The sequence below is a fragment of the Zea mays genome, chromosome 5, assembly GCF_902167145.1.
Source record: "Zea mays cultivar B73 chromosome 5, Zm-B73-REFERENCE-NAM-5.0, whole genome shotgun sequence".
Classification (NCBI taxonomy): domain Eukaryota; kingdom Viridiplantae; phylum Streptophyta; class Magnoliopsida; order Poales; family Poaceae; genus Zea; species Zea mays.
This window is the reverse complement of record NC_050100.1, coordinates 44645745-44671810: the sequence shown is the minus strand read 5'-3', so window position 1 is coordinate 44671810 and position 26066 is coordinate 44645745. Positions and strand designations below refer to the sequence as shown.

General features: G+C 39.1%; 3 protein-coding genes and 2 long non-coding RNA genes across 13 annotated transcripts; 4 read left to right on the top strand and 1 right to left on the bottom strand.

Moving 5' to 3' along the window:
- The first annotated feature begins 7343 nt into the window (after nt 1-7343).
- Nucleotides 7344-7761, top strand: LOC109939564 (uncharacterized). Of its 2 annotated transcripts, none has more exons than XR_002262044.1 (3): nt 7344-7458; nt 7552-7627; nt 7711-7761. It is a non-coding gene; the product is annotated as an uncharacterized lncRNA (long non-coding RNA). The 2 variants fall into 2 exon arrangements; XR_002262043.1 differs by having other exon boundaries at nt 7691-7759.
- A 671-nt stretch (nt 7762-8432) lies between these two features.
- On the top strand, nt 8433-9147 carry LOC103628172 (uncharacterized). The gene is made up of 4 exons (XM_008648426.1): nt 8433-8462; nt 8534-8793; nt 8867-8939; nt 9034-9147. Exons 1-4 carry the CDS (start codon nt 8433-8435, stop codon nt 9145-9147), a joined length of 477 nt encoding a protein of 158 aa, XP_008646648.1.
- A 1146-nt stretch (nt 9148-10293) lies between these two features.
- On the top strand, nt 10294-13084 carry LOC103628171 (aspartic proteinase oryzasin-1). The gene is made up of 9 exons (XM_008648425.2): nt 10294-10434; nt 11112-11288; nt 11373-11412; nt 11494-11558; nt 12082-12195; nt 12299-12363; nt 12505-12664; nt 12746-12865; nt 12983-13084. The coding sequence occupies exons 1-9, from the start codon at nt 10294-10296 to the stop codon at nt 13073-13075; spliced, it is 975 nt and encodes a 324-aa protein (XP_008646647.1). The 3' UTR covers nt 13076-13084.
- A 358-nt stretch (nt 13085-13442) lies between these two features.
- On the top strand, nt 13443-13798 carry LOC103626287 (uncharacterized). The gene is made up of 3 exons (XR_552838.2): nt 13443-13523; nt 13600-13680; nt 13763-13798. It is a non-coding gene; the product is annotated as an uncharacterized lncRNA (long non-coding RNA).
- Nucleotides 13799-15197: 1399 nt separating this feature from the next.
- On the bottom strand, nt 15198-22296 carry LOC100193537 (nramp aluminum transporter1). Of its 8 annotated transcripts, none has more exons than XR_004858117.1 (15): nt 22128-22296; nt 20983-21144; nt 20554-20632; nt 20418-20458; nt 20217-20295; nt 19989-20093; nt 19624-19733; nt 19259-19440; nt 19102-19171; nt 18825-18998; nt 18391-18495; nt 18108-18202; nt 17771-17902; nt 17536-17631; nt 16738-17455 (listed from the first exon to the last, which is right to left on the bottom strand). XR_004858117.1 is itself a non-coding variant. In XM_008682933.3 (14 exons), the coding sequence occupies exons 4-14, from the start codon at nt 20395-20397 to the stop codon at nt 17105-17107; spliced, it is 1416 nt and encodes a 471-aa protein (XP_008681155.1). In that variant the 5' UTR covers nt 20398-20458; nt 20554-20632; nt 20983-21144; nt 22128-22296; the 3' UTR covers nt 15198-17104. The 8 variants fall into 8 exon arrangements, 5 of the variants coding, with proteins under 5 accessions (XP_008681155.1, XP_008681153.2, XP_008681154.1 ...); XR_004858116.1 differs by having other exon boundaries at nt 17771-17892; XM_008682933.3 differs by lacking the exon at nt 18108-18202 and having other exon boundaries at nt 15198-17455; nt 20386-20458.
- Between the last annotated feature and the right edge of the window lie 3770 nt (nt 22297-26066).

Genomic DNA, 26066 nt, shown 5'->3' with positions numbered 1-26066 from the left:
CAAAGGAGGAAACGAAACACGGGTGGACAGGTTGGTAGAATAGTCTCTGCTCATCCAGCTGAGGGGGAGCGCTTTTATCTTCGACTTCTCTTAAACCATGTGACGGGTGCTACCTCCTATGCGGATCTAAGGACAGTAGATGGTGACACACTACCATCTTTTCGTGAGGCAGCACAAAGGAGGGGACTGCTTGAAGCAGACGACACAATAGATGAGTGTCTCAACGAAGCCGCTATTTACCAAATGCTGTCAGCACTACGAAGGTTGTTTGCAACAATACTGGTATATTGCGAGCCGAACGATGTGGCAGAATTATGGCAGAGACACCTTGATTCAATGTCAGAGGACTATCACCGTAGTACTCAAAGCAAAACCCATGTGCAACAGATGGTCTTGATTGACATTAGAAACATTTTGCAGTCAATGGGTAAAGACATAAAGACATTCCCTCTCCCTGCTATCATCGACAAATATGACGATTCATGTGGTACTGATAGAGAGATTTACGAGGAGGAAAGTATCGAGCCGACAGCAGACGATGTTGCTATGAAAGAAACCCTAAATGAGGAGCAGAGGTCTGCCTATGATAAGATCCTATCTGTCGTTGACACCAATAACGGTGGAGTGTTCTTTGTGGATGGGCCTGGTGGGACTGGCAAGACCTATCTGTATAAGGCACTGCTTGCGGCACTACGCAGTCAGGACAAGATTGCAGTTGCAACAGCTACATCTGGTGTTGCAGCTTCCATATTGCCTGGGGGGAGGACTGCCCATTCACGCTTCAAGATACCACTTACTATTGATGATGGTGCTGTATGTAGCTTCACGAAACAAAGCGGGACAGCAAAGTTGCTACAAAAAGCATCGCTCATTATCTGGGACGAGGCATCGATGACTAAGAGACAAGCAATTGAGGCGCTAGACAATAGCATGCGTGATATAATGGGACGGCCTGAGCTGCCCTTTGGTGGGAGGACTGTTGTGTTCGGGGGTGATTTCAGACAAGTACTCCCTGTTGTACGCAAGGGGTCAAGGGCTCAGATAGTTGTTGCCTCTCTACGGAGTTCTTACCTCTGGGAATCCATGTGCCACCTAAAGCTTGTTCAAAACATGAGGGCCCAGAGCGACCCATGGTTTGCAGAATATTTGTTGCGCGTCGGTGGTGGAACTGAGGAAGCGAACAACGATGGTGATGTTCGTCTTCCAGATGAGGTATGTGTGCCATATACTGGTAATGATCACGACCTTGATAGACTGATAGATGACATTTATCCCAATCTAAATGAAAATATGTCTAACACAAGCTACATCACTTCAAGAGCAATATTGTCTACACGGAATGACTGGGTGGATATGATAAATATGAGGATGATCGATCGTTTCCAAGGTGAGCAGATGATGTACCATAGTTTTGACACCGCGGTGGATGATCCTAATAACTATTACCCATTGGAGTTTCTAAACACGCTGACTCCTAATGGACTACCCCCGCACGTTCTGAAGCTCAAAGTTGGATGCCCAATCATGTTGCTTAGGAATATAGACCCTGCTAATGGACTTTGCAATGGCACGAGGTTGGTGGTTCGTGGTTTCCAAAAAAACAGTATTGATGCTGAAATTGTCCTTGGCCAACATGCTGGAATGCGAATTTTCTTGCCTCGTATACCCTTGTGCCCCTCTGATGATGAGATGTTCCCTTTCCAGTTTAAAAGGAAGCAGTTTCCGATAAGACTAAGTTTTGCCATGACGGTTAACAAGGCCCAGGGCCAGACGATTCCTAATGTTGGTGTGTACTTGCCGGAACCAGTGTTCTCTCATGGCCAGCTTTATGTTGCTCTATCAAGGGCCACCGCTCGATCGAAAGTGAAGATACTTGCCATTCCAGTCCATGATGAGAAGAAGAAGAAGAAGGGGGTTGAAAGGAACTCAGCGATAAATGGCGCAACATACACAAAGAATATCGTTTATAAGGAGGTCCTTACGCCGTAGCTGACATTGATGAATGCATGGCAATTAACAACCTGTAATGCACTTAATTATTTAGGTTTTTAGGTGAAGATGTATTTTTGCCTTTTATTTCTCTATTTTGGCTCCTTTTTAGCTTCCTATTGTTTAGTGGTCATTTGGTTGATACAACAAAGAAAGCAGATGATCATTGAATAGATGTTATCGGTCTCTTTTCATTATGTTTCATGTATTGTTTAGTAAATAGTCTTGGTCTTTGGACCCAACTTAACTAGATATATAGATAACTGCATCTCACTTAAATAGAAGAACAATGTTCAGTATGCAAATCTTGTTTATAAGGAGGTCGTGGAGCTGTAAATGCTTTAGATGCACCTGTAAATATTCTCAGTTATACAATGTGATCATAAATAAAACAAATCTAAGGAAAATCATGGCAATTCTGTAAATGTCATGTGTTCTTGTGTTGATCCTGAAACTGTTCCTTGAGCTATTGATATGGAAAATTGTATTCCTATACTATTGATCATCCATACATGAACCTACCAATGTGGGAAAAAGAATGTATGCAGCTAATTATTTCAATGTCATACCTTGTAGTCTTGCATAAATTCATAATGCATAACAGTTTATGGCTCACTGATTGCCGCTTTCAAGAATTTGTCATGCCCTTCACGAGTACCATTGTCAACTAAGAAAATTACAGTATGTCAGATCTACAATATTATATTCCACAGAAAATTTAAATATTGACTGGTTTGAGAGGAGAAATGGAAATTACCACAGTTTGTTCTAAGCACAGATCTTAAAGCTGCAGTTCAAACAATAACTTTAGCAACTTTTACTTTTACATTTGATAAAACATCAGCAATAGAAAGAGAAGAAAGGCCAGGTAAAGGAAAAGACCTTGCACTTGACAGCCCACACCGCAGAAAAGAAGGCGCTTTACACCAGTTGCCTGCTAAAGGAAACTGTGAAACTCTCTGGATTTATAAACTGGTCACTATAGGATATGTATTGTTATGGTTGGAGGGATGATTGGAAATTTGGAATAGGCTTTGGAACCCACTAGAATGTAGGGCTATTCCAGATTTAATAGGCTAATAGAATTACATTTGTGGTCTTGCCAAGCAACAAATTCAAATATAATTGAACTACTTCTAATTAGACATCAAATATTATAAGGACTAAGGACTATTACAATACATAATTGTTAAATTAGACATGTACCAAAATTGTAATAGAAGATTAGCAAAACAATTACCAAAAAGCCATTTGAAAAAAAGGTGATGATCTCAGGCGTCTTACCTCAGACTGGAGTCCATCTTCTCAAGCATAGAAAAAAACCAATATGCAGATATGCATGTGTATGTTATAGGCTTATAGCCACTTGCATATGAAGCAACTGTTCAGGGTCAGATTGATTTTTGCATCTTGTATCCGTCTTGATTCAGCCTATTCCAGTAGATGAGGCCAATATGCAGATATGCATGTGTATGTTATAGGCTTATAGCCACTTGCATATGAAGCAACAGTTCAGGGTCAAATTGATTTTTGCATCTTGCATCCGTCTTGATTCAGCCTATTCCAGTAGATGAGAACAGATATTGCCCTAACATCAAGTGGTCAATAGTAAAGTTCTTCTATTTGTGGTCATCAAAGAAGCTCCTAAGAAAAGAGCTCTATATGTGTCCCAGTTTGGTCGCACACCATTTTTAACCATATCACTGTAAATTCCTAAGCCCTTATCAAATTCACCATGAATGTTGCACCAGCGAATCAAAATATTGTATGCCACAATATCAGGTTTCAAAATCCTTGCACTGGGATGGCCGCCACAACACGTGACTGCCCGCCGTCACTCCACGCAGGTCACATGAGCAATACAACTCTATTAAGCAAATGAAAAAGGTCCCAGCACTTGTGAGACATGCAAGCAATTACATAATTGGATCACGATCAACCAACCACCCTTAGCTCTTGGGCTATGCGTTGCTTTGTAATCTGTCCCAATTAGTTGACCTATAATCATTTTTTGGAGCCATTCATGTTTCCTGCCAACTAAATTTACTTTCAAATAATAGTTTCCATATCATATTACATATTAATGCATTATGAAGCTTTATATGCGCACAAGCTAATATATTATATGACACACATTACTATCCAATAGTGTAAATGCAGATCTCTGTGGAAAACTTTCACATGAATTTGAAAGAAAAATCAATTAACATGTAAAGCAATGAAAGTCTAATTTCCCAATCGGTCCAAGTAACACATTAATATATCAGCGAGAGCCATGATAGTGACCAAAATCTCTAATAAAAGGTGTCACTCTGATCCCTTTTAAAAGTTGGTTATTTTTATATCCTTGGGATAGTGTTTGTTCATAGTGAAAAGTTAAGTTAATATCAATCTAATTTTGTTCTTTCAAATGTTTTGTGCCTGCTATCCTTTTGGGCCCAACATAAAAAAATCACAGTGCAAATATGGGAGAAGCAAATTTGATATGTAGATAGAGAAACAAAAGTCACTACAAGTTACTCGAGAGATAAGAGGCCAAATCATATTCTTAATTGTCAGAGCATTGTAAACTTCACTGTTACTTCCTTTATTCATGTCAATGTATATGACAACGAATTCAGGCTGCAGGGCTAATGAAGTTTTATTCAGAGAGGTCACATGTAGTTTGGCTGTATTTCCCTTCTGCTATTCTGGAATCAGTGAATCTGAATAAATATATCCAGTTCCAAACTGTAGGCTGTAGCCAAAATGAGGGCAACAATTTCGTGGTGAAAAGGAAATGATCCTAAGAAGCGTTAGTTCTGAAGTAGTGCACATTTGTATTATCAGATATGCCTCACAAGCAAAGAGGCGTGTAGTAGAATTTTCATGGAATATTGAAGTGCAGAACTTCTTAGGGCTTGTTAGGTTAGAGGTGGATTGAACGGGATTGGAGGGGATTAAATCCCTTGCTATTCAAATTTGAACAGGAGGGGATTTAATCTTTCTCAATCCCCTCCGATCCGAATACAACCTTAAGCAGTTAAGCATCGTAATATAATTCAGATTGGTGTCACCAACCTTACAGAGCTCATTTATTATTGTAGAATAGCTGATGCAATTAGGAAAGAAACCACTCTCAGTATTCTTCTGCATAAGGTTAATCGCCCCTTGGATCTGCCCAGCCATACAGAACCCTTTGATCAATGTGTTAAATGTCACTGTGTTAGCTAAACAGCCTTCAAGCATGGCTGCGTGTAGAACTTTAGCCTTTTTGAGCTCTCCTTCATTTCCCAGATAATCAAGAAAGCAATTATAAGTATAGCTATTAGGAAGGAAGTGTCCAGCTAACATTTCTTTACCTAGCGTCAAACAAACTACACTTATCTCTTGAATTGGGAAATGGGAACGAATATCTGGATCCATTAATCCTAAATTAATATTAGGACAGCTGATTCTGCCTCTCAGAGATCTGCTGATATGACCTAATATTACTTCTATATGTTGCTAAATTCTGATACCTCTAAATTCAGTCGTAATAATACAACAATATATTGTTCATATTATTTTAGCATTTTTATAAGGAGCAATATTGTATCTTTGCAATAATGCCATGATATACATCCTATAAGATCAATGGCATCGGGTATACTTAATCAAAATAGGATGGTGGCAGGCCTGTGTCCCTTTCCTCCGTAAGTTTATACAATTTCACTTGTCACTTCTATTTGAATGAAGAACTTAAGCTAAAGTTCGTGTTTTATTTAGTTTCGTGCTATTTGACGATGTACTTTATATACTTACAATACTTTTGTCAATAAAATTATGTTTGACACTTTCAATTTGATGGGTACAGACCCAATCACAATGGAGATAGTGGTGGAGGAAGGAAATGTCGATGTTGGCAATACTGCTGAACCATCGTATGAGGTTGTGGCTAGAAGTGGTTGTTCAGCACAATTGTCAACTAATGACATTGATGAACATGAACTGGGTAAGTGCTATTATCAATTACAAAAAACTAAGGTCTGCATAATAAATATTTGTTTGACCCCTAATTCTTCTCTTGTGCGTTATAGCTATAGAGAGCGAGGATAGTAAGGCCAGTGTTGGTAATGCTGCAAAACAATCACACGATGTTGTGGGAGTAGGCATTGACTGTATTTTCAATCATGCTAAAGTGTCAACTGAAGCCGATCTTGGACCACAACCGGGTAGGCTCTCTTATCTACACTCCTAAATGTAAATATTGTCTTATGAGTACTCCTAAAAATGCTTTTGTCAAGAGACTTATGTTTCATTCACTCCTCATACAGATGTGATACACTTGACATCTTTGGATGTTCCAAATGAATCAAGTCAAATAAGTTCTGATGCGGATATGGTAGAGCAGAACAAAAAAGATGCTTTGGACACACTTATTAGAATATCACAACATAAAAAACCAAAGAAATCGAATGTAGCTCGAGTTGTCTCTGAAGGTAATTTTTTGTTCTTGCCTTATTGCATCTTATTGGATTTCGCATATATCATTTGCTTATTAAGTATAATATTTTTCATTGTATAGATTATAAGTGCACCCCAGAAGATGTTCAGCTTATTGAATACATTAAAACATTACCGGGGAAACAAGTTGTGGTGAACATCGACAGCGCATGGTTAAATAGAAATGATATGGAATGTCTTTTTCATGGTGACATCGAACTGTCTGGCGAAGTAAGTACATCTGTATGTCCATATTATATACAGTAATAAAGTATATATATATTTATAATTATCATATTATACAGTATGGTATACATATTTAAAGCTAGCATGTATATTTGATCTGCTAATTGTATTATTTTGGTGTACAGGCCCTCAGTGCATATATACACTGTATTAGGGATGAAGAGCATTTACTTCATAGAGAAGGTGGAAAGGTCTTCTTAGAGAACACATTCATTTCCAGTCTGCTTAAGCGTGATGGCGACCCTAAGATACTCTTAAATTATAAGGAAGACACAATTGAAACAAGGGTGGACAACTATTTACAGTCTGACATGGTTGACCTAAAACTCATCTCATTTTTAATATATGTAATATGTAATATATTGGTGCACAATACTTACAAATTAATGTTAATGTATGTTCTATGAAGGTGTTCATTCCAATGAATATAGAAAATTTTCATTGGTATCTGGCAGTTCTGAATGCAAAAAAAAGTGAGGTACATGTACTCGATTCTATGGGACAACAAATAACGGATCGCCGAGACCTTTATACTACAGTGAGTAATCATTTCTTTTATATTATGATTATTTCATCATTACATTATTTGTTATCTATAAATCTTGATATGTTTTATATATACACATAGTTAAAAGGTCTAGAAAGACAGATTAAACTTGCAGCAGAACATAAAGAGCTTTACCAAGGCAAGTGGTCGAACCTTGATGTTGCATCATGGCCAGTTATAGAGAAGATCACAACACAAATGCAAACCGATGGGTAAAATTCATGTGACCACAACTCTATAAAATTAGTTATATTTATTTTCATATATACATAGAAACTCACCTGATCTGTTAAATTTCATATTAGGGTATCTTGCGGGCTATGGATGATAAACTATATGGAATACTGGACAGGATCCTCCCTATCTGATAACGTAACTCAGGTAGAGGACGTATATTTATTTATAGGAACAATGTTTCTTTTGTTCTAATTTATATACTTGCAGGATGATATAACAATGTTTAGGTTTAAGCTACCTGCAATATTATGGGACTCGAGATTAAACACAAAGAAAAGCCATCAATATCTTGACTACAATGTGGATGAAGATGGAGAGAGTTCAAGTGATGTTCAAATAATCGATACTCCATGTGAGTTATCTAAATCGTCAAATACATCACATCAGATTGAACCATATATATCTCCATATGTTCTGCCTGCTAAAGTAACATCAACAAACACGCAAGAACTGATGTTTGTATTATGCACATATATCATGGGGATAGACAACACCAAATATTTAAAGTAAGTTAATTCTCATTTATTATAGTATATGCATGGTAAATATTCAACACATATGTTCTTGCTTTAACTATAAAAACAAATGTTCATTTAATAGGAAACATTGGATTCAGAGCACTAAACCTTATCCAATTTCTTTAAGTCTTCAAAAACTTAAAGATATATTGGATGTAAATAAGCCGATGGATACAGATTGTTTTAACATGGCTGTTCGGATGATCGCATGCAATGATGCCTTGTTCTTGTTGGAAGACAAATACCACTACATGGATCTACAATTCTGTGTAAGTTCAAGTAATTAGTCTTTATTCATATAAGTGTGTTCATTATATCATTATTATTTTACTAACAAAAAGTAGTCCATAACTAAATTTGGTCGAGACCCTCGCCTTCGTGCAAAGCCAGATATCAACATGCTGGCAAAATTATTAGAATGTTGGCCTGACATGGAGTACGATGTTTCAGATTGCAAACAAGTAAGCTATACTCTTCATCATTTTTGTAATCTTGTTTTTTCTCTTACTTAAACTAATTTTTTAACTTGCAGATTCTATTGCCCTTTTCTTTCATGGGTCACTTCACATTATATGTACTTAACATGGACACTAGAAGCATCTATATAATGGACTCCATGCCTATACCATCATGGTTTAAGGGTGATCATCCTAGCATGCATTATATCCATAATATACATTATATTGCCAATAATATGAATGCTGCCATGGAATTGGTCAATCCTACATGGAAAGACGATATTTATATGTGGCGTCGTATAGTACCAACATGGGTTCCAAGAACATTAAACTGGTAATTTTTTTAACCCGAACAACGTATTAATTTTGTCTACATATATGTAACAACGTATTATTTTAATTTGTAGGGATTTATCTGGCTTTCTTGTTATCAACTTTATGCACGATTGGAATGGTATAAGGTTACCCTGCATTTGCACTGTGAGTATCCTATTTGTTCTAATACTTTGTCAATATTGTTCTTCTATAATTGATTATTAATCGAGTTCAATGATATGTAATAATGAATGTGCAGAATGGGAATGACCTGAGGACCAAATTCTTAGTAGAATTATTGAAGTACAAGGACAATGAATCCAAAGACAACATTCCAGAAGAAATACAAGAAATTATTAGGCACATTAGATAGATATGATTTTATTTGTAATGGTACTCAACTTATTATCCTAATTAATTTTATTGCATTTTAGGTTCGTAGTATCGTTAGGAACATGTGCCAACATATATTTTAGTTATATGTTGCAAATATGAAGGCAGTTCAGATTTCAGTACTTTCAACGATGCATTGGTGTTTTAGAAGATTCAGCTTATCCTACTGTAGTACTGTGCTTAAAAGACTCCTATGAGTTTCCATCTTTTTATTGGAAACGAAGTACCATACTATTGTACTGTACAGTGACTTACAGGTATGGAGGGATAGGGCTCATAGCACCTTCTAGCTTCGTGAGTCAAATTTGAAGACTGGTGAAATCATTGTAAGCCTTTTGAAATAACATACCATGTGTTTTTATTCTTTAAAGCTTTCATGTGATAATGTTTCCTCCAAGTTATTGCAATCATTATCAATTCTCATCTTGGTGTTGAACATTAATAGTATCTTTATCATCTGTGTTTTTCTCAGCACTGTAGTCTGTCACCACTGCCAGCATATGAGCCTGCATTTGATTGGGAGAATGAGAGGTCTTTGATATTTGGCCAAAGGGTGCCAGAAAGTATACCAGCAATAAGCAACAGGTTGCTTCAGCCCATAGACTAAACCAATGCATCCATCATTTCTCTCTCCCCACCCCTTCTTCTGGTGATCAATGCTTATTAATTAATCCCGTTTTGAATTGTTTTGTACTGATTACAGTGGCTTGAAGATAACTATCAAGGTACTATCTTTGTCATTCCAAGCTGGATTAGTTGGTGAGCAAAACTAGAATATTTTGTGATTGCTTCTTAACTTCTTTACTGTGCTTAAAAAACTACCATTTTGCACTTAGGCAAACATGCTATGCATTAAACATGTATGTAAAATTGTAAATCATGAGTAGCAAGTCAAAGTTTTTGATTCGCATCTTAATAACTATGATTTGGTTCACAACACTCTATTAGCTAAACTACTATACTCATGAGATATACCATGTATGTGCTGTCATTATGTTCCTCAGTAATGATGATGTGAACGTTGGCCAGTGACCCATACCACCTTGTTTCTTCTGGAACAGAACTGTCAGTGTTTGTTCAATGTCTTGTGCTAATGGTTCTACGTTTGTAGAGTGTTTGCGTGAAAATGATTGCTGCTGGTACCGAACATACTGCTGCAGTAACTGAAGACGGTGACCTCTACGGATGGGGTTGGGGTCGATATGGAAACTTAGGCCTTGGTGACCGTAATGATCGTTTGCTTCCTGAAAAAGTATCTTCTGTGGAGGTAAATTATCTAATTTGGCCCGGCCTGTCTTTTTTTCCAGTTTAGAATCAACAGATCCAAGTATTTGAACGTCTACTAACACCTACATCACTTGATACTGCATGAGAATCGGTCACATATTACAAAAACTGAATGAGCTCTTTATTCCTCACTTGGTTTCTGAGCAACAGTCAGGTGTACTCATAAGAGAACCATCAGCTGTGTTTAGTTCTGTAGGCGTGGTGCTTGAGCCGCCAAACATGCTCGTGTTCCTTTCTTTCCAGATCATCCACCTGACAAGCAAAAGCAGGGAGTCAAAATCACGCTGGATGTTGTCGTCTTGAAACATCCCTCAGTTGAAAACAGTATCAGGGGTAAGTTCTTTTTCCCCTGATAGAAACCATCAAATGCATAAAATTCTTTCAGCTGATTAGCGATTTGGTTTACCAACACATGATTACTGGTCTTCCAGTAACTGGTAGGTAGGAATGCAGCTCCTGTGCTGTGAAGTTGTTGAGAAGACTGACGCAGTGGTCTATCGTTGAAAGGTAAACAGCAGCGCACCTTCCTGTAACTGGTAGATAGGTATTCAGGTGTGGTCGTTTTTCTAAGGTAAGCAATTTTATAAGTTATTACTATCTGGCAGTTCATGATTACTGGTCTTTCTTTTTTCACTGCCTTGGGTTTTCTGATCTAAGGAGGAAGGCAAGATCATGAATACTACTCAATGCTTCAGCGACCCTGTTTTCTCTTTCTGGTTTAACCGACATGCTGATGAAGGAGAAGGTGGTGAAATTGTATTTGGTGGAATGGATTCTAGCCACTACAAGGGTGATCACACGTTTGTCCCAGTCACTCGGAAGGGATACTGGCAGGTTGGTTTTTGTTTCTTGTATTCTCTAATAACTTTGTTTTTCGAATGTATATATCGGTTTAAAGTGTACAATTTGTTGATGCAGTTCAACATGGGTGATGTACTGGTTGATGGAAAGTCCACTGGTACTGCAATGTTTATATCTTTTGTTATCTAATCTCATGTCAATGAGAAATATAACTAAATGTGGCATCTATCATTATCAGGGTTTTGTGCCGGCGGCTGTGCAGCTATGGCAGATTCTGGAACTTCCTTGCTTGCTGGCCCCACAGTAAGTTTTGAGCTCTGTTTTTATCGGCATTTGAGATTGAAGCATGTGCTTAGTTGTTTTGTGTCTTTGGTGATATTTTACGTATATAATAAAACCTTTTCCGAATGACCCTTATCTTCGTTGAATGAAAAATGTAGTTGATGCTATCGTGTCTGCCTAAAAATGCCCCCTTGCTACTTCTATTACTGTATCATCATATCATGCCCTTGTGTTGACAAATCGATTGTCAGGTGCTTAAGACCTTGATAGACAGTTTGGAAATTAGACCCAGTTAGATATACTGGGTTGCCTCCTGGACACTTTACCCTACTTTTGATATTTGCCTAGATGGTGTGTGGTGGTCTGAACATATATGATCATCACTCTCCTTTTTCTGTATTTTGTGTTCAATCCTGTGGTGCTCACATAAAAATATCTAGGTGGTGACCTGAGTCTGATTACCATTCCCTGCTTTGCATTGCTTTGCATTTTGTGTTGCACCCTGTTTTGCTCTGATGCTTACAAGTTAATATGTTCAATGCAGGCCATAATTACTGAAATCAATGAAAAGATTGGTGCTGCTGGTGTAGTCAGCCAGGAGTGCAAGACTGTTGTTTCTCAATATGGACAGCAGATCCTAGATCTTTTGCTAGCTGAGGTTTGTATATTCCAAACCATGGATTTGTTTTTCTGATTGCTGGTTTGATCAATTGCTCTTGAAGCTCTGCGGTAACTCAACTTGCTATTGGGTTATTTTGCAGACACAACCAGCGAAGATCTGTTCTCAGGTTGGTCTGTGCACTTTTGATGGCACTCATGGTGTCAGGTGAGTATTGTAAACAATGTCTGTAGTGTGACATAGCCTGCCATGCACTCATGATAACGATAACCATCTGGGCAATCCTGTCTTATATTATGGTGTCCCTGTACCTCATTTGTTTCTTTGCTATATGCTATACAAACACAGTGCTGGAATTCGGAGCGTAGTGGATGATGAAGCTGGGAAATCAAATGGTGGTCTCAAGAGTGATCCAATGTGCAATGCCTGTGAGATGGCTGTGGTATGGATGCAGAACCAACTTGCCCAGAACAAGACGCAGGAGCTCATCCTGAACTACATTAATCAGGCGAGCTTAACTGACCCAGAGCACAGAGGCGTTTCTGTACCATTTAGCATGCTGCTTTGCTTAACTATTTCACTATGATAGCTTTGCGAGCGTCTTCCGAGTCCGATGGGAGAATCAGCCGTGGACTGTGGCAGTCTTGCGTCCATGCCTGACATTGTGTTCACCATTGGAGGCAAGAAGTTCAAGCTGAAACCAGAGCAGGTGTGATCCCCTCTCCACTATCACACTCTTGGCCCTTGATCCTTATTAGCCCAACCACACCCCCACACGCCATCTTGTTGCAGTATCTGAACTTGATTCTCTCTTTTGGTTATGCAGTACATTCTGAAGGTTGGTGAAGGACAGGCTGCCCAGTGCATCAGCGGATTCACAGCTATGGATATCCCACCACCCCGTGGCCCTCTCTGGTAAAACCGTGCACCGCTATGAAACACAAGATTAGTGAGATGGAGAGGCAGTACTCCAATTGGACTCTTCATATGCACACATTCCACTCATGCATTCGATTGTTTATCTGTTTTTAGTTGTATGTTTCGACATTATATTTATTAGCACAATATACAAACTTGTTACAAGATAGTTTGGTATAATAAATATATGGTATTTTGTGCTATAACTTCTGAGAACACGTCATCACTATTTCAATCACAAACCTATCCTTATTTTATTATCTCTGTACTAAGAAGTTGAAGCATGCAGCCGTGGAGAGCTTCAAACAGGCATTGGAGTTGGAGCCAAATTATGGTTTGTTCTCTTTAGTCTCCATTGCAATTCATAGATTCAACTGACGATCTGATGGGTTTTTTCTTTGACCCCATTAGCTGGAATCAAAAGAGAGATGGCTGCTGCAAAGAAGAAGGTCAGACTGATAACCTTTTCAACGATGACATTGTGAGCTCATATGATTGTTACTGAAACTTTGTAAGTTGCCGCAGATTGCTGACAGAAGAGATCAGGAGCGGAAGGCATTTGCTAGGATTTTCCAACCTTCTGGAAAGTCTGACAAGAGCAACGAAGTAATTTCCCAGTACTGATTCACTTTCTTTCTCTACAGTTGGGTAATGGAGCTAATGGCTGCTTTAATATTTTGTATTGTAGGAGAATAATTGATCTACAGTTCCTTTCCCCCATCTGGGGGTTACTCTGCCTTTACACTACTATTTCTTAATAGAGATAATGTTAAGACCTGTGGTGTTGCCTTATCTGTTTAAAATGACAGATTCTTAAATCTTCGGTGTGCTATGAACTTCTGCAGTATGACATTACAATGATTCCCTTTTAGTTAAAATTCCACGACAATAATATTCGCTAAGAATTTCTTGGCAGCGATGGAAATATTTATTTGTAACATGCCAATCAAAAGCTATGGTATTGTTTTCATCTTATTGGGTTATCTTTTGCTTATTTAGATCAAGGCGATCATGGAAGCCAAATGTTCAGGAGAAGCGTCTTTTCAGCTATGTTCATGATCAGCACATTAGAGTCAAGGTTACCACACACGCACTTCGATGTATTGACAAAGCTGGTGGGATAGATGAATACCTCCTGAAGACACCTTACAATAAAATGGATACCGAGATGGGGATAGTGTGGAAAGCAAATATTGAAAAGATGTATTCAGATTTGGCTGAAATAGAAGTAGGCTTCTTCCCTCCCGAGGTTGAGGCTAAGATTAAAAAGGGCTTAGACGAGGTTCGCGCTGCGAAGATAGACTTTTGTAGGGAAGGAAGACGAGCTTTGGCAAGGCAAAGCCAGCTAGAAGCAAGTAGTGTTGGTGATGACCAAACGAGTGAAGTCATAGATACAAATGAAGAGGTATCTGATGCTGCTGCTAAAGTCTGAGCCTAAACCTATGTGCCTGTCTTGAATGGTAAATATGGTTCTCTGAAATTATTATCACTTAGTAGCTCAAACCATTGGATGCCTCCTTTGATCTGCTAAGGCCTGAGCCTAAACCTATGTGACCAAACGACAATGCTTGCTTTTATTGCAGATCAGAGGAGGCAGCAAATCATTGGATGCACCTGGGCAAATAATGGAAGGCTTGCTACTTGCGCACTAACTGTACCCCCTTTTCGGGAGCAGCAGTGTATGTTAAGCCAGCATATCTTGTATATCAATGTCTTGCCGTTGTAAAGCAGCTTTTATGTGTTGGAAACTTTGTACAATTATTGAGATCTCAAAAGCCTGAATTGTGGGGGTAGTTTGTCTTTTAGAATCTATCATTTTATGCAGCTTAACTGAATTGTCGAAATAATAATGCTAAAGTAGCTAGAGGTCTGACATTCTAGCTCATTTCTGTTCCACTCCTATGTTGCTTAACTGAATTTGTAGGGCCGAGTGATCTGGGTACAGTTGTTATTTTGTTTTTGCGGATAACTGTGACACGATTTCTATTTGCTTCAACTCATCTCATGGCCAATGTTCATCTCAGGCGCGGAACTTCCAATTTGACGCCTTCCGATATATATTACGTGGATCACTTGTTAAGGCTGCTGGAAAATGTTTCTGATGTTCCATCCGCCCGCAAAGGTACTTGTCAAGAACTTGGGATATAATATGAACAGAAAACGCTACATTTGCCGGCTCCATATGAACAAACACAAGTCCGAAATTACACGTCCATCATTAGCACATCTATTAGCTTCCATCTAGGCTAGCTTGGCGAGGACGTCGCCGAGCGCATCTTTGGTTGCTGCGAAGTATTTCTCGGCCTCCGGGGTGCTCTTGATCTTTGCGGCAGTAGCCACAACGACACCGTGGAATGTCTTCGCAGATTTGAACCGAGAATCTGCAACTCAAATGCCTAGAGTTAGAGTTAGAGCTAAGCTGCCGATGGTTCAGAGCATGTTCATAGAACTGATGAAACATTCGAATTTCATAAGGAGCACTCTGCTTTTCCGCAGAAAAAAAAAGGAAATCCTCATCCCCGTGACATACAAAGGATATACTCCGTCACTCTGTAAACAAGCTTTCATCTCGCATTTTTGAGAAATCGATCAATTTTAATTTTTGACTCGGTTTAAATAGAACAGTACTAACATCTGTATCTTCAAATACTCCGTAGGTTTACTACGAAAATACATAAAATGGTTCATCTAATTACATAGGTAGGTGCCCGTGCGATGCCACGGAACATAAATTGCGAACCTCCAATGGACTTCATTTGAGACAAGTGATGCCCAATAAAATTGAGGTAAACTGACACAGCTATCACTTGCATTACTTGCCCTATGCGTGGAAGAATCTGACACAGCTATCACCCATGAAGATTTCCGGTTAACTTGTGGAACCGGACTTCATTTGAGACAAGACAACAATACCAGTGTTGAGCTTGCCACTTGGCCATGGCACACGCGAGAACACATGATGATCAAGTAAGAACTGAACAGAATACACTAATACAAAAGGATGGCTTGCGTTCGTTTCCTTGCTCCACAGGAAGTATAGCTGATATACAAATCGAGAACACTGGTATATGTAAAACTTCTCGATTTGCCACATAGTTTATCGTGGTTTTATACGTTCCCGTTGCAACGCACGGGCACTCTCCTAGTATTTATATTATGCTTGAGTATATAATATAAGATATAAAAAATATGTGTGTTCTATCGGTAAGTATGGGAATCCAAAAGTTTAAATCCCCACTTTACATAATTTTATCTTATTTTTTTCTGTAAAAAGTAGAAAGGGGCCGGAAGAGGAGCGACACACATAGACAAACTCCTTTTATATTAGTAGAGACGTGCTTATGGTCCATATTTTAAAAGTTAGGGTAGGATGAGACTGTTAGACTGTCGCCGAAAAAGGTTTCTCAGCTGCTATTCTGCTACCTTGAAAAACGAAGGCGCATTTAGCAGTTGTCTTTGGCATGAGCTCCATTCACAGGGCTTGGTCACCTGCTTGTCAGCAGCAGAACTAGAAGGGTGGATTCACCTGATTCTATTCAGAAAATATCGGCACTATAAGGGCTAATTTAGTGGCCAGAAAAATAAAGGGTACATAGAACTTCTCCATTTCTCTAATCACCAAACTAGCTCTGAGCAAGGCCTGCAGCCACTGGAATGCACAACACATAAAACAGCATGTCCAGTATATATTAACTGTGATAATAATGTCAAAATATAGTATGTTTACAGCATGTAGACATTTTTTACCAACGGCCTCATGTTTAGAATGAAGAATTTTCAACAATTGGATTCCAACATTTTTTTTTTTTGCCCCTTCCAGGATTCAGTTCACATCACTTCCCAAAAACAGGCACTAAATTCTTTTGTGCCCCATTTTTTTGTTTGGCAGCATAGATATCCGTCCTCTTGTATACATTCCTTAAGCATCATCAGTAGGATGAACAGAAGCCAATACCTGACGTACCCTATTCTGTAATTACTATACTATATAAAAAACAAAAAAAACATTTATTTTCCTGGCAGCTGTTATCTAATCTAGATCAGAAGCTGAACGCTGCTGCGGAAGTTGCATGCTGGAGATGTCCTCACGGGGCAAATGGCCCAGCGAGCATTCTGCTCCGGCATCAGCACTGCTACCCGATACTGCAAGCTCAGCATCGCTCTCCAGCAATGGCTGGGTGGACTTCCTGTTCCTCCTAAAGACGAGGTATAGGATCGCAACTATGTAAATCAGCATGCCCAAAAACCCGAAAATACCGGAAAATACTTGAGAAATGGTGGTCAGCCCGCTCTGGACGAGCAATTTCACAAAGCTTGTTATCAGAAAGTAGGTGTTGATGACAACAATAAACGAGCCGATCATCCATGTCAGCACAGCAGTCTGCATTTGACAATCAAGTTAGATGAGTTGCTATGCAAATTCAAGGTAATTACTGTCGATTCTGTGACAAAATGACTCACGAATATTGAATTTGTATGCTGCCCCATCTTTGTTTTGCTGCTGGTGAATTTAAGGAGTGGAACTAAAGCAAAAGGGAGTTCAAATGACAGTATCATCTGCATGTAGCCGAGCAAGGCATTAGTTAACATATACGGAGCTAAAAACCTTAATTGACATGAGTAATGAGATTAAACATTATAGAACTATTAAGTTTTTGAGGTATAGAAGAGTACAACAGTAAAGTTCACTGATTACCGATGCAATGATAATCAACTGGCCAGCTGCTGAAGAACCACCAATAATTGACACGATCAAACTTGGCAGGATAGCCAAGGACCTCGTGACAAGATTGCGTATCCAGGGTTTCATCCGAAGATCTAAAAACCCCTAGATTAGGTGAGTAAATGTTAGTATATAGCAAATGAAGTTTCACAAGTCCAAAATGCTTGGTTGATTACTTAGTTTTCCTTTAGGCAAAACAATAAAAATAATTAAAATGATTCAACGCGTTATTTGAGACAAGGGAAGACAATTAGCAGCGTACTGTATTAAATAATGGGAGACATTAATAATGGTGGTGACCTAAGCTTACCCCGTATCTGTCCTTTTTCTCTGCAATCTAGCTGACCAAGAGAACCTTGGAGGTTGGCACTGAAACTCATAAGCCCAAGCTTGTTCATTGCAAATCTAAGAGTTATGTACTAATTTATTTTCTGTACTTTTCATATCTAACAGCTAAACAAACTAATGTTGCAAGCAAGCAAATGCTTGATTACTTCTGATCAACATCAAATGCCTCGAGTAATATGCATCATAAAACAACCTGCCATTCAACTTGCGAACTAGAACTGAAATAAGGTATAAGTTCCAAAAACCTGCATGACATATTGTCCAGCATATGTCCCCGTAATTGTAGAACTCTGACCAGATGCCAACAAAGCAACTGCAAACAACTTTGAGCTCCAGTTTCCAAGGACATTCTAAAAGAACAGTAAAGAAAATGCAGTGTCAGATTTGAATATTTACCGAAAAGTATATATAGACTTCACAAAAAACATTTCAAAACTGAAGCAGAAGCTCTATGTAAAGCTATCTGCCTAGTTGGTGTCAAAAGTGCTTTTTCCCTATGAATTTTTTAAAGTTTCTGGCTTTCTGCCTTAATACTTTCCTGCTCATGTCCGCAAAGAAGAAAGAGAAATAACCCAAAACTCAGTGAAAAATATAGAAGTTCTAGCACAAAAACACTCTATCAAGTATTTTTCATTTATGAATTTGACAATCATATGAATACTTAAACTTCTTGGCCTACCTTTAACAAAAATGAAGCCTTATTTAGGTCCAGATCACTGCAATTTGCTTGATCTTCTGGGTTTAAATTACCTGAACCACAGACAGAACCACTGACAGATATGATAGATATGTTGATGAGAAAAGCAACTGTAAGGGCAAATGCACTTTCAATCGTATAGAATCTGCAGGCCTCCTGCAAGAGAGTGAATTATTGGAGGTAAATAGATGTTTAATCATCTGAAAATAAAAATAGCACGTTAGGTCTGTCCGCCAGTATAAGGAGAATTAGAGGTTACCTTAATCCCATGAACAGACCGTGGCACTTTTCTTGACAATACTAATGCTGAGTGCAGAAAAAGATTGTGCCTGCAATTTATGTAACAGATAAATGGAAAAAGGTCTTATGTTCTAAACCAAATGCTTGGGAACAGAAAGATAGAAAAAGAAGCTTACGGCATCACCATAGCACCAAGTAATGAGATAGCAAGGCCTGTAGCTCCATTTCCTTTAAGTTCAGGAACAAAAAGGCCCCTAACAACTTCTGGAGCATTTGGTTTAGAATACCCAAGTTCAACTAAGAAACATGTTGCTATTAAGAACACCAGAAATGCAATCAGAAATTCTAGCTTACGGACCTGCACCAAGAAAATTACAGTACACAATATGAGCCACTCAAACAAGACCGATATGAGTGATGTCTATTAACTATGTCATCATATTGATGATCTTGTCTATACTATCTGTTAATAAAGCTGCTTTGAATAGAATTTAGGTTTTCAATGAGGAATACTTGGACATGTAATATGAAATGGTCTTACCCCATATTGCTGCAGCAATAAGAGCATTAGAGTGCTGAGTCCAGTTATTAGAACACCACACCATACTGGGATTCTGAACAGCATGTTTAGAGCAAAAGCAGTTCCAATTACTACAAAGAGTAAACCGCCATCTTAGTTGATAAGAAATTACTGGAGAATTCAACATAAAGCTAAAAGAATCGGTTGTGTGATCTGCTAGTTTGACAGACAATTTACCAAAGCAAACTGTAATTTCCAATTTATATCTAGTAAAGAATTAGTTTCACACCATCTGCAGTATTATTAAATGGCTGGATAAAACCCAAGTAGCTCTGTGCTTAAATTTAAAAAACATGCAAAAAGCAACTGAAATGTATTTTTGATACCTTCAGGAATGTCACATGCAACAACAGCAAGTTCTGCAAGAATCCATAAGACAAAATTTGTGACCTTGGGATACTCAGCCCTGCAATGCTCTGCAAGATGTTTCCCTGTACACAGAGGAATTTCACAAACTATTAGCAATGCTCACAAGGCTTTGTTGTTGTTGTATTAGCAATGCTCACAGGGAAGGATTGAAGGATGCAATAAATTAACAAACATAAAATACCAACCTGTCACAACCCCTAGCCTGGCTGCAAGTGATTGAATAATAAGAGCAGCACAGGATGCAACAAGTATGATCCAAAGAAGCTGCAATTGAAGAGTCTTTGTTAGAGAGAAGCATGGCTTAACTGAATGGAAGAAACAAAAAAGAAAAAAAAACACAACACACACACGCACAAGTGGGAACATAAGACTGAAGCAGCAGGCACCTCATATTTGTACTGTGCTCCAGCCTGTAGATCCGTCTCAACTGCAAGACACACCAAAAAATTTGTGAAGAATACACAATAGATGGAAGGGAAATACTCAATGAGAATCGAAGAAAAGTGAATCCGTTAATCTTACAGTTTCCAGGATCAATATATGCAATTGAGACGAGAAATCCAGGCCCTATGTATGAGAATAAGTTCTTCCAACTGTTTTTCTGTCAAAGTGATATGTCAGGCAATAGTTAGTTTCTCATCATTATGAAGGCATAAGATCTGGAGATACAAAAGTTAGTAGAGCAATCTAAGTATATCATTGTTTCCTATTCACTTGTTGACTATTCCTTCTATTTCTCGATAAAAGCTAATGTTCAGTTCATCATTCTTTCTACACTATGGCGCATCAAGTTTGAAACTTCAGATGGCACACATCACGACAACATATTCAGAGGAAGATTATCTTGAGAAAGAAAGAGCGAGACTAACAATTAAGCTTATATGTTAGCTGTCACGGAGACATCTTGTTCTTTTCCAAAATCAAGCACGGGCTATCAAAAGTATAGCATACCTCTGGAATAACAATTTGATCAACATCTATGCTTTCGATAAGAGGAGTGCCGGGGCCATTGGAGCGGTTACTCCTCCCAACGCTGGTGATAAATTGTGGCTGGGATGAGCATTGACCTGGGACACTCATATCGCTCTCACCAAGAAGTCTGAACCCCCTGTTCTGCAAGCACAAGGCAGCAAGGGGGTGTTATTTATATAGGTACTCTTCCAAGTGACGCTAGCTTTGTGCCGTGAGTTTGAAAAATATGCCTAGCGGGGGTTTGACAAATTCTCCAGTAGGATAGCACGAATCAGTACCACCACAGGCCACAGGCAGGCGAAGATAAGATAAACGAGCGACCAGAGCACAGTGCATCGAAGACAAAGTGGAGATCACTGTATGTGTTTGGAAACCGGAAAAGTAGTAATTTCAATTTTTTTGAACCTAACTTGATCCAGCAAATGGGACGACGCCGGGCACCTACTTTACACATGATGAAATATTCCCCAGAGCAGATTGAGCGGTCTAGAGCTAAAGGCAGTTGAGCGTGTGATCAGCAGCGGAGCATCAGGAATATAGAAATGACAGCACGTAGTATTGAAATGCAAGGCTCGACCTTTTCCCCATACCTAAGCTAATCGACGCAACAGAATCCTACGGACACAGGCGCATGCGAAGGGAGAAACTAAAACAGTCAAAAAGGGTCGCTCGCAAGTGGCGTGTGGTTACCAATCAATCTCGGACACCACAAATGCAACAACACCTAACAACCACTTGCTGAAAAAGTTAGCTACCAAATCGAAATTAGATTGAACCTGGTTGCCCGAAAGAGGAGGAACGAAGATCACAGAGCCGAGCAGCCAAGCTTACAGGCTACTGACGCAACCGAAAGGAACGTTTGCGTGCGTGCATACATCTGCTATGGCAGTGAGAAGAGTCAAGAGTTCAATCTTTCTCCGCCCGGCCGCCGCCATGGGCAGCAGGGAAGAAAGAAAAGAGAAACTGTCTTTGGCGTGCCTGCCGCAGTACCACGGAACTGCCCACCACCGCAGCCGCACCAAGGCGGTGTCGCAACGGGTTGCCCGGATCTGAGGCGGCGCGGACCCGTGACCCCAGGGAGACGGAGTCACGGAGGAGTCCCAATGGGAAGGCCGAAGGCGTACCTGCGGGTCTCGGCGAGGCCGCGTGAGGAGCCGAAGCAGAGCAGAGGGGGAGAAGAAGACAGCACAGCAGAGGCGCCGCGACTCGTCTCCCGCTCTCTCGCTCGTTCCGAACACGACGGTGACTGCACGGAGCTCTCTCCCCCGCCTTTGCTTGTGCGGCCGTTGTGCGCTGCGGGACTCTTCCTTTTTGTCATTTTTACAAAATTCACTTACTTCCCGTTTGGATTATTGAAATTGAATTACATTCTAATAACAGTAATTTAGTCATATATCAATTAAGCTAATTCGATTTTATACAAAATATATTTATATAATATTATTAGCAAGATGTCGAAAATATTTATGTGCTATATTTTTACTATAAGGGAGTGAGACGAAGAGTGTCATGTAAGTTATAGATTAGAAACCAATTCTAGTCATGCATAAAATCATTTCTCACCCTCCATCCCATTAATTTGAGATAGGCTTATATATTAACTTTAGAAAGTGGTGGAATGTCAAATTCCAAACTAAATAAGTTACTTTATTGAGTGAATTCCAATTCCTCTAAATGAAGGGATCCAAACGTCCCGTTAGGTCTGTTCGGTTAGTTCTCAATCCATGCGAATTATGTGGGATTGGGTGAATTTAAATCCAAAAAAGTTAAATTTCTTCTTAATTTTTTTAATCTCATCCAATTCATGGATAACGGAATTAACCGAACACTGCTGATGTGTTTGGTTGAGGAGCGGAGAGAAATGGAACGGCTCCATTCTTATTTTTTTGATGTTTGGTTTCCAATGGAGGAGAGCGGAGCGGCTCCTGAAATCTATATATGGCAAATATTTGGGATGCTCTCGCTCCACCAAAACAATCGGATGCGAGCTCTCTCACGGACGCGAGCGCTCTTCTCCCTCTCCTCCACTCTACATTTATATGGCTCTCCAATCAAACAACGAACGAAACGGCTTCACTCTATTCTACTTTTCAACCAAACAAAAATGAAGCGGTTTTGTTCTGCTCGTCAAACACAGAATAAAATGTCTTAATTCCTAGAAACCGAAATGGAACTGCCTCCTCAACCAAACGTATAGTTAATCATACAACTCACTCACTAACGAAGTTTTATTTATATAGCAAAAAAGTTAATTTTTCCTAGGCTGCGAGCCTGCGATGGTTGATGGAGCACGTTTTGCCCGGAGATGACAGATGAGTCCAATGCTGACTGCCCACCTCGGTGACCGAGTCCACCGTGTTTCTCTGCCAGCATACCCGGGCACGTGGCACACGGCACCGCCACGGCCACCAGCTCGTGATTCATCCACCGACGCTGTAATATATAAAGAAGGTGTTTCTATACACTAGAGATAATAGTTAGTTAGCTAAAAAGTTGTTAGTAGAATTAGCAAGCTAACAAATAGTTAGCTAACTAGTAGCTAATTTACTAAAAATAGTTAATAGCTAAAATATTAGCTAAAGTGTTTAGATGTCTCTACCTAATTTTAATCACTAATTATTAGCTTTATTGCATTCAAACATCTCCTTAATTTTATGAAATTCTATGCAAAGGCTCTCGTTATGTGGAATTCAAATCCACAAAAAAGTTACCAGATTGATAAATTTCATGAAACGAGATGCTAAAAACAGAATTTTGTATATCCTCGATTCTATTCTGCTACTAGTAAGTTGTTAGCGTCTTGCGCGATGCGTTTAACATATAAATTGCTCCTTCAAACACATAGGAGCATCAAAATATATTGGTACATAGAAGTAACAATTATCAATCAAGTCAACACCAGTTAAAAATGAAGACCTTCATCCTATAATTAACACTTCGTCTTTATACAGATTTACAATTATGTCCAACAAGGTTTTACATATACTGTTTACAAGTGATATAAGGACAATATCGTATTTTCTCCGCCTTCGGCTTTGCGGGTCTCAGCCTTCGTTGTTCAGTAACCTTCTTTTTGGCTCGTGCCCGAAGTCATTGCCTTCGACAGTCGTCTCTGCTACTTGCATATAGATGAAGCGTACTTGTTTACTGCTTGAGCCAAAGGTTAGCTTCGTATGCAAGTGAAAACATTCCTGAAACACACTTATTCACGTCGAAGCTATATGCTAGACAGATAATTGTTTCTTCGTGAACATGTGATCTTCGACATGACCTTTATTGTACTCTTAAAGCACAACTATGCAATACAGTTGATAAGAGGACCTTCGGCAATGTAGGCTCCTAACAGGAAGTTGACCATGCTTGTTACCTTCGGCTACATCAAAAACACCAGAACAAAGGAAGTTGTGTTTGACATCATCAACAAGGAGTTTCCATATAATAAAATCATTGGAAGAGGGTTACTCAATGCCTTCAAAGCAGTTTTACACTACACTTTATCTGCATGAAAATACTAAGCAATCAAGGCATTATATCAGTCCATGGAAGTCAAGAAGCCGCAAGAAGGGTTGAAGGAACCTAGCAAGAGTCCAAGGCTATCCATAATATCGACGAAGCTAAAACTCAAGCTCAAGTGCAAGACAAACAAGTCAAAGAAAAAGCAACTTCAATATATCAGTCGAAGCCAGTCCTCCTCTACAAAGATGTCGATGGTCAAAGGGTTTTATTATGTCCTCAACTAGCTTCGAAACATGGAGCAACCCTCAAAAGATTCTTGTTTCACAACAAAGATGTCTTTGTTTGGTTAGCTAATGACCTATCTGGAGTTGATAAAAGCATCATAGAGCATGCACTCAACATAGATCTAAACATTAAACCAAGAAAGCAAAGGCTTTAAAAGATGTCCGATGATAAGCCAAAGGTGCGATGGCTAATGTAAAAAAGACTCCTTAGTGTTGGAGTAGTAAGAGAAGTTACCTACCTAGAATGGCTTGCCAACATGGTCATGGTAAAGACATCAAATGGAAATGGAGGATGTGCATTCATTTCACATATCTCAACAAAGCTTGTCTGAAGGATGTATTAACCTTGCTAAGAATTGACTCCCTTATGGATGCATCAGCTACTTCGGAGCTCGTGAGCTTGCTAGACTATTATTGGGAAAACGCTCCTGCTTCAAATGCGGTAAGTTTGGTCATTTTATAGCACAATGTCCTGATAATGATAATGATCAGGCACAAGAAAAGAAAGGGAAGGAGAGAGAAAAACTACAGGAAGGCGAAGGGCGAGGCGCACATTAGCAAGGAATGGGACTCCTACTGTTCTTCATCCGACTCTGATGATGAAGGACTGGCTGCCTCTGCCTTTGACAAAACCTCCCTCTTCCCCAATGAACATCACACATGCCTCATGGCTAAGGAGAAGAAGGTACGTACACGAGATACCCCCAAGTACACTTCTTCTAGTGATGAGGAATCTGATGATGATGTAGACTATAGTGATCTCTTTAAGGGTTTAGATAGATCTAAAGTAGATAAAATCAATAAATTAATTGATGCCCTTAATGAGAAAGATAGGTTGTTAGAAAAACAAGAAGATATTCTTTATGAAGAACATGATAAACTTGTTAATGCTGAAAAATCTCTTGCTTTAAAAGTTAAGAGAAATGAACTTCTTTCTTCTGAATTATCTTCTTGTAATGATTCTCTCTCTAGTCTTTAAAGTTTAAATGTTGATTTAAATGCTAGGCTAGAAAAAGTGAATATTACTAATTCATTTGTGGAGCATGTGTCTATTTGTAACAGGTGTAAAGATTTTGATATTGATGCTTGCAATACTCATGCTTCCACTATTCTTAAGTTGAATAATGATGTTGCAAATCTTAATGCTCAACTTAAGACTTGCAAGAATGAAAATGATAAAATAAAATTTGCTAGGGATGTCTACACCATTGGTAGACATCCCTCCATTAAAGATGGACTTGGTTTTCAAAAGGGAATCAAGAACTTAACAAGCCAAAGGACTTCCAATCTCATCAAGGAGAAAGGGAAGGCTCCTATGGCTAG

Excerpts from the sequence above, each read along its gene's own strand:
- LOC103628171 (XM_008648425.2), top strand. The coding sequence starts at position 10,294 with ATGATTGCTGCTGGTACCGAACATACTGCTGCAGTAACTGAAGACGGT. Across the intron at positions 11,559-12,081 it reads CCTTGCTTGCTGGCCCCACA|GCCATAATTACTGAAATCAA; the intron begins GTAAGTTTTGAG and ends TGTTCAATGCAG. Across the intron at positions 12,665-12,745 it reads TCCTGAACTACATTAATCAG|CTTTGCGAGCGTCTTCCGAG; the intron begins GCGAGCTTAACT and ends TCACTATGATAG.
- LOC100193537 (XM_008682931.4), bottom strand. The coding sequence starts at position 21,111 with ATGAGTGTCCCAGGTCAATGCTCATCCCAGCCACAATTTATCACCAGC. Across the intron at positions 18,496-18,824 it reads AGGCTTCATTTTTGTTAAAG|AATGTCCTTGGAAACTGGAG; the intron begins GTAGGCCAAGAA and ends CTGTTCTTTTAG. Across the intron at positions 17,456-17,535 it reads AGCATACAAATTCAATATTC|ACTGCTGTGCTGACATGGAT; the intron begins GTGAGTCATTTT and ends TGTCAAATGCAG.
- LOC103628172 (XM_008648426.1), top strand. The coding sequence starts at position 8,433 with ATGGAGTACGATGTTTCAGATTGCAAACAA. Across the intron at positions 8,463-8,533 it reads ATGTTTCAGATTGCAAACAA|ATTCTATTGCCCTTTTCTTT; the intron begins GTAAGCTATACT and ends TTTAACTTGCAG. Across the intron at positions 8,794-8,866 it reads GTTCCAAGAACATTAAACTG|GGATTTATCTGGCTTTCTTG; the intron begins GTAATTTTTTTA and ends TTTAATTTGTAG.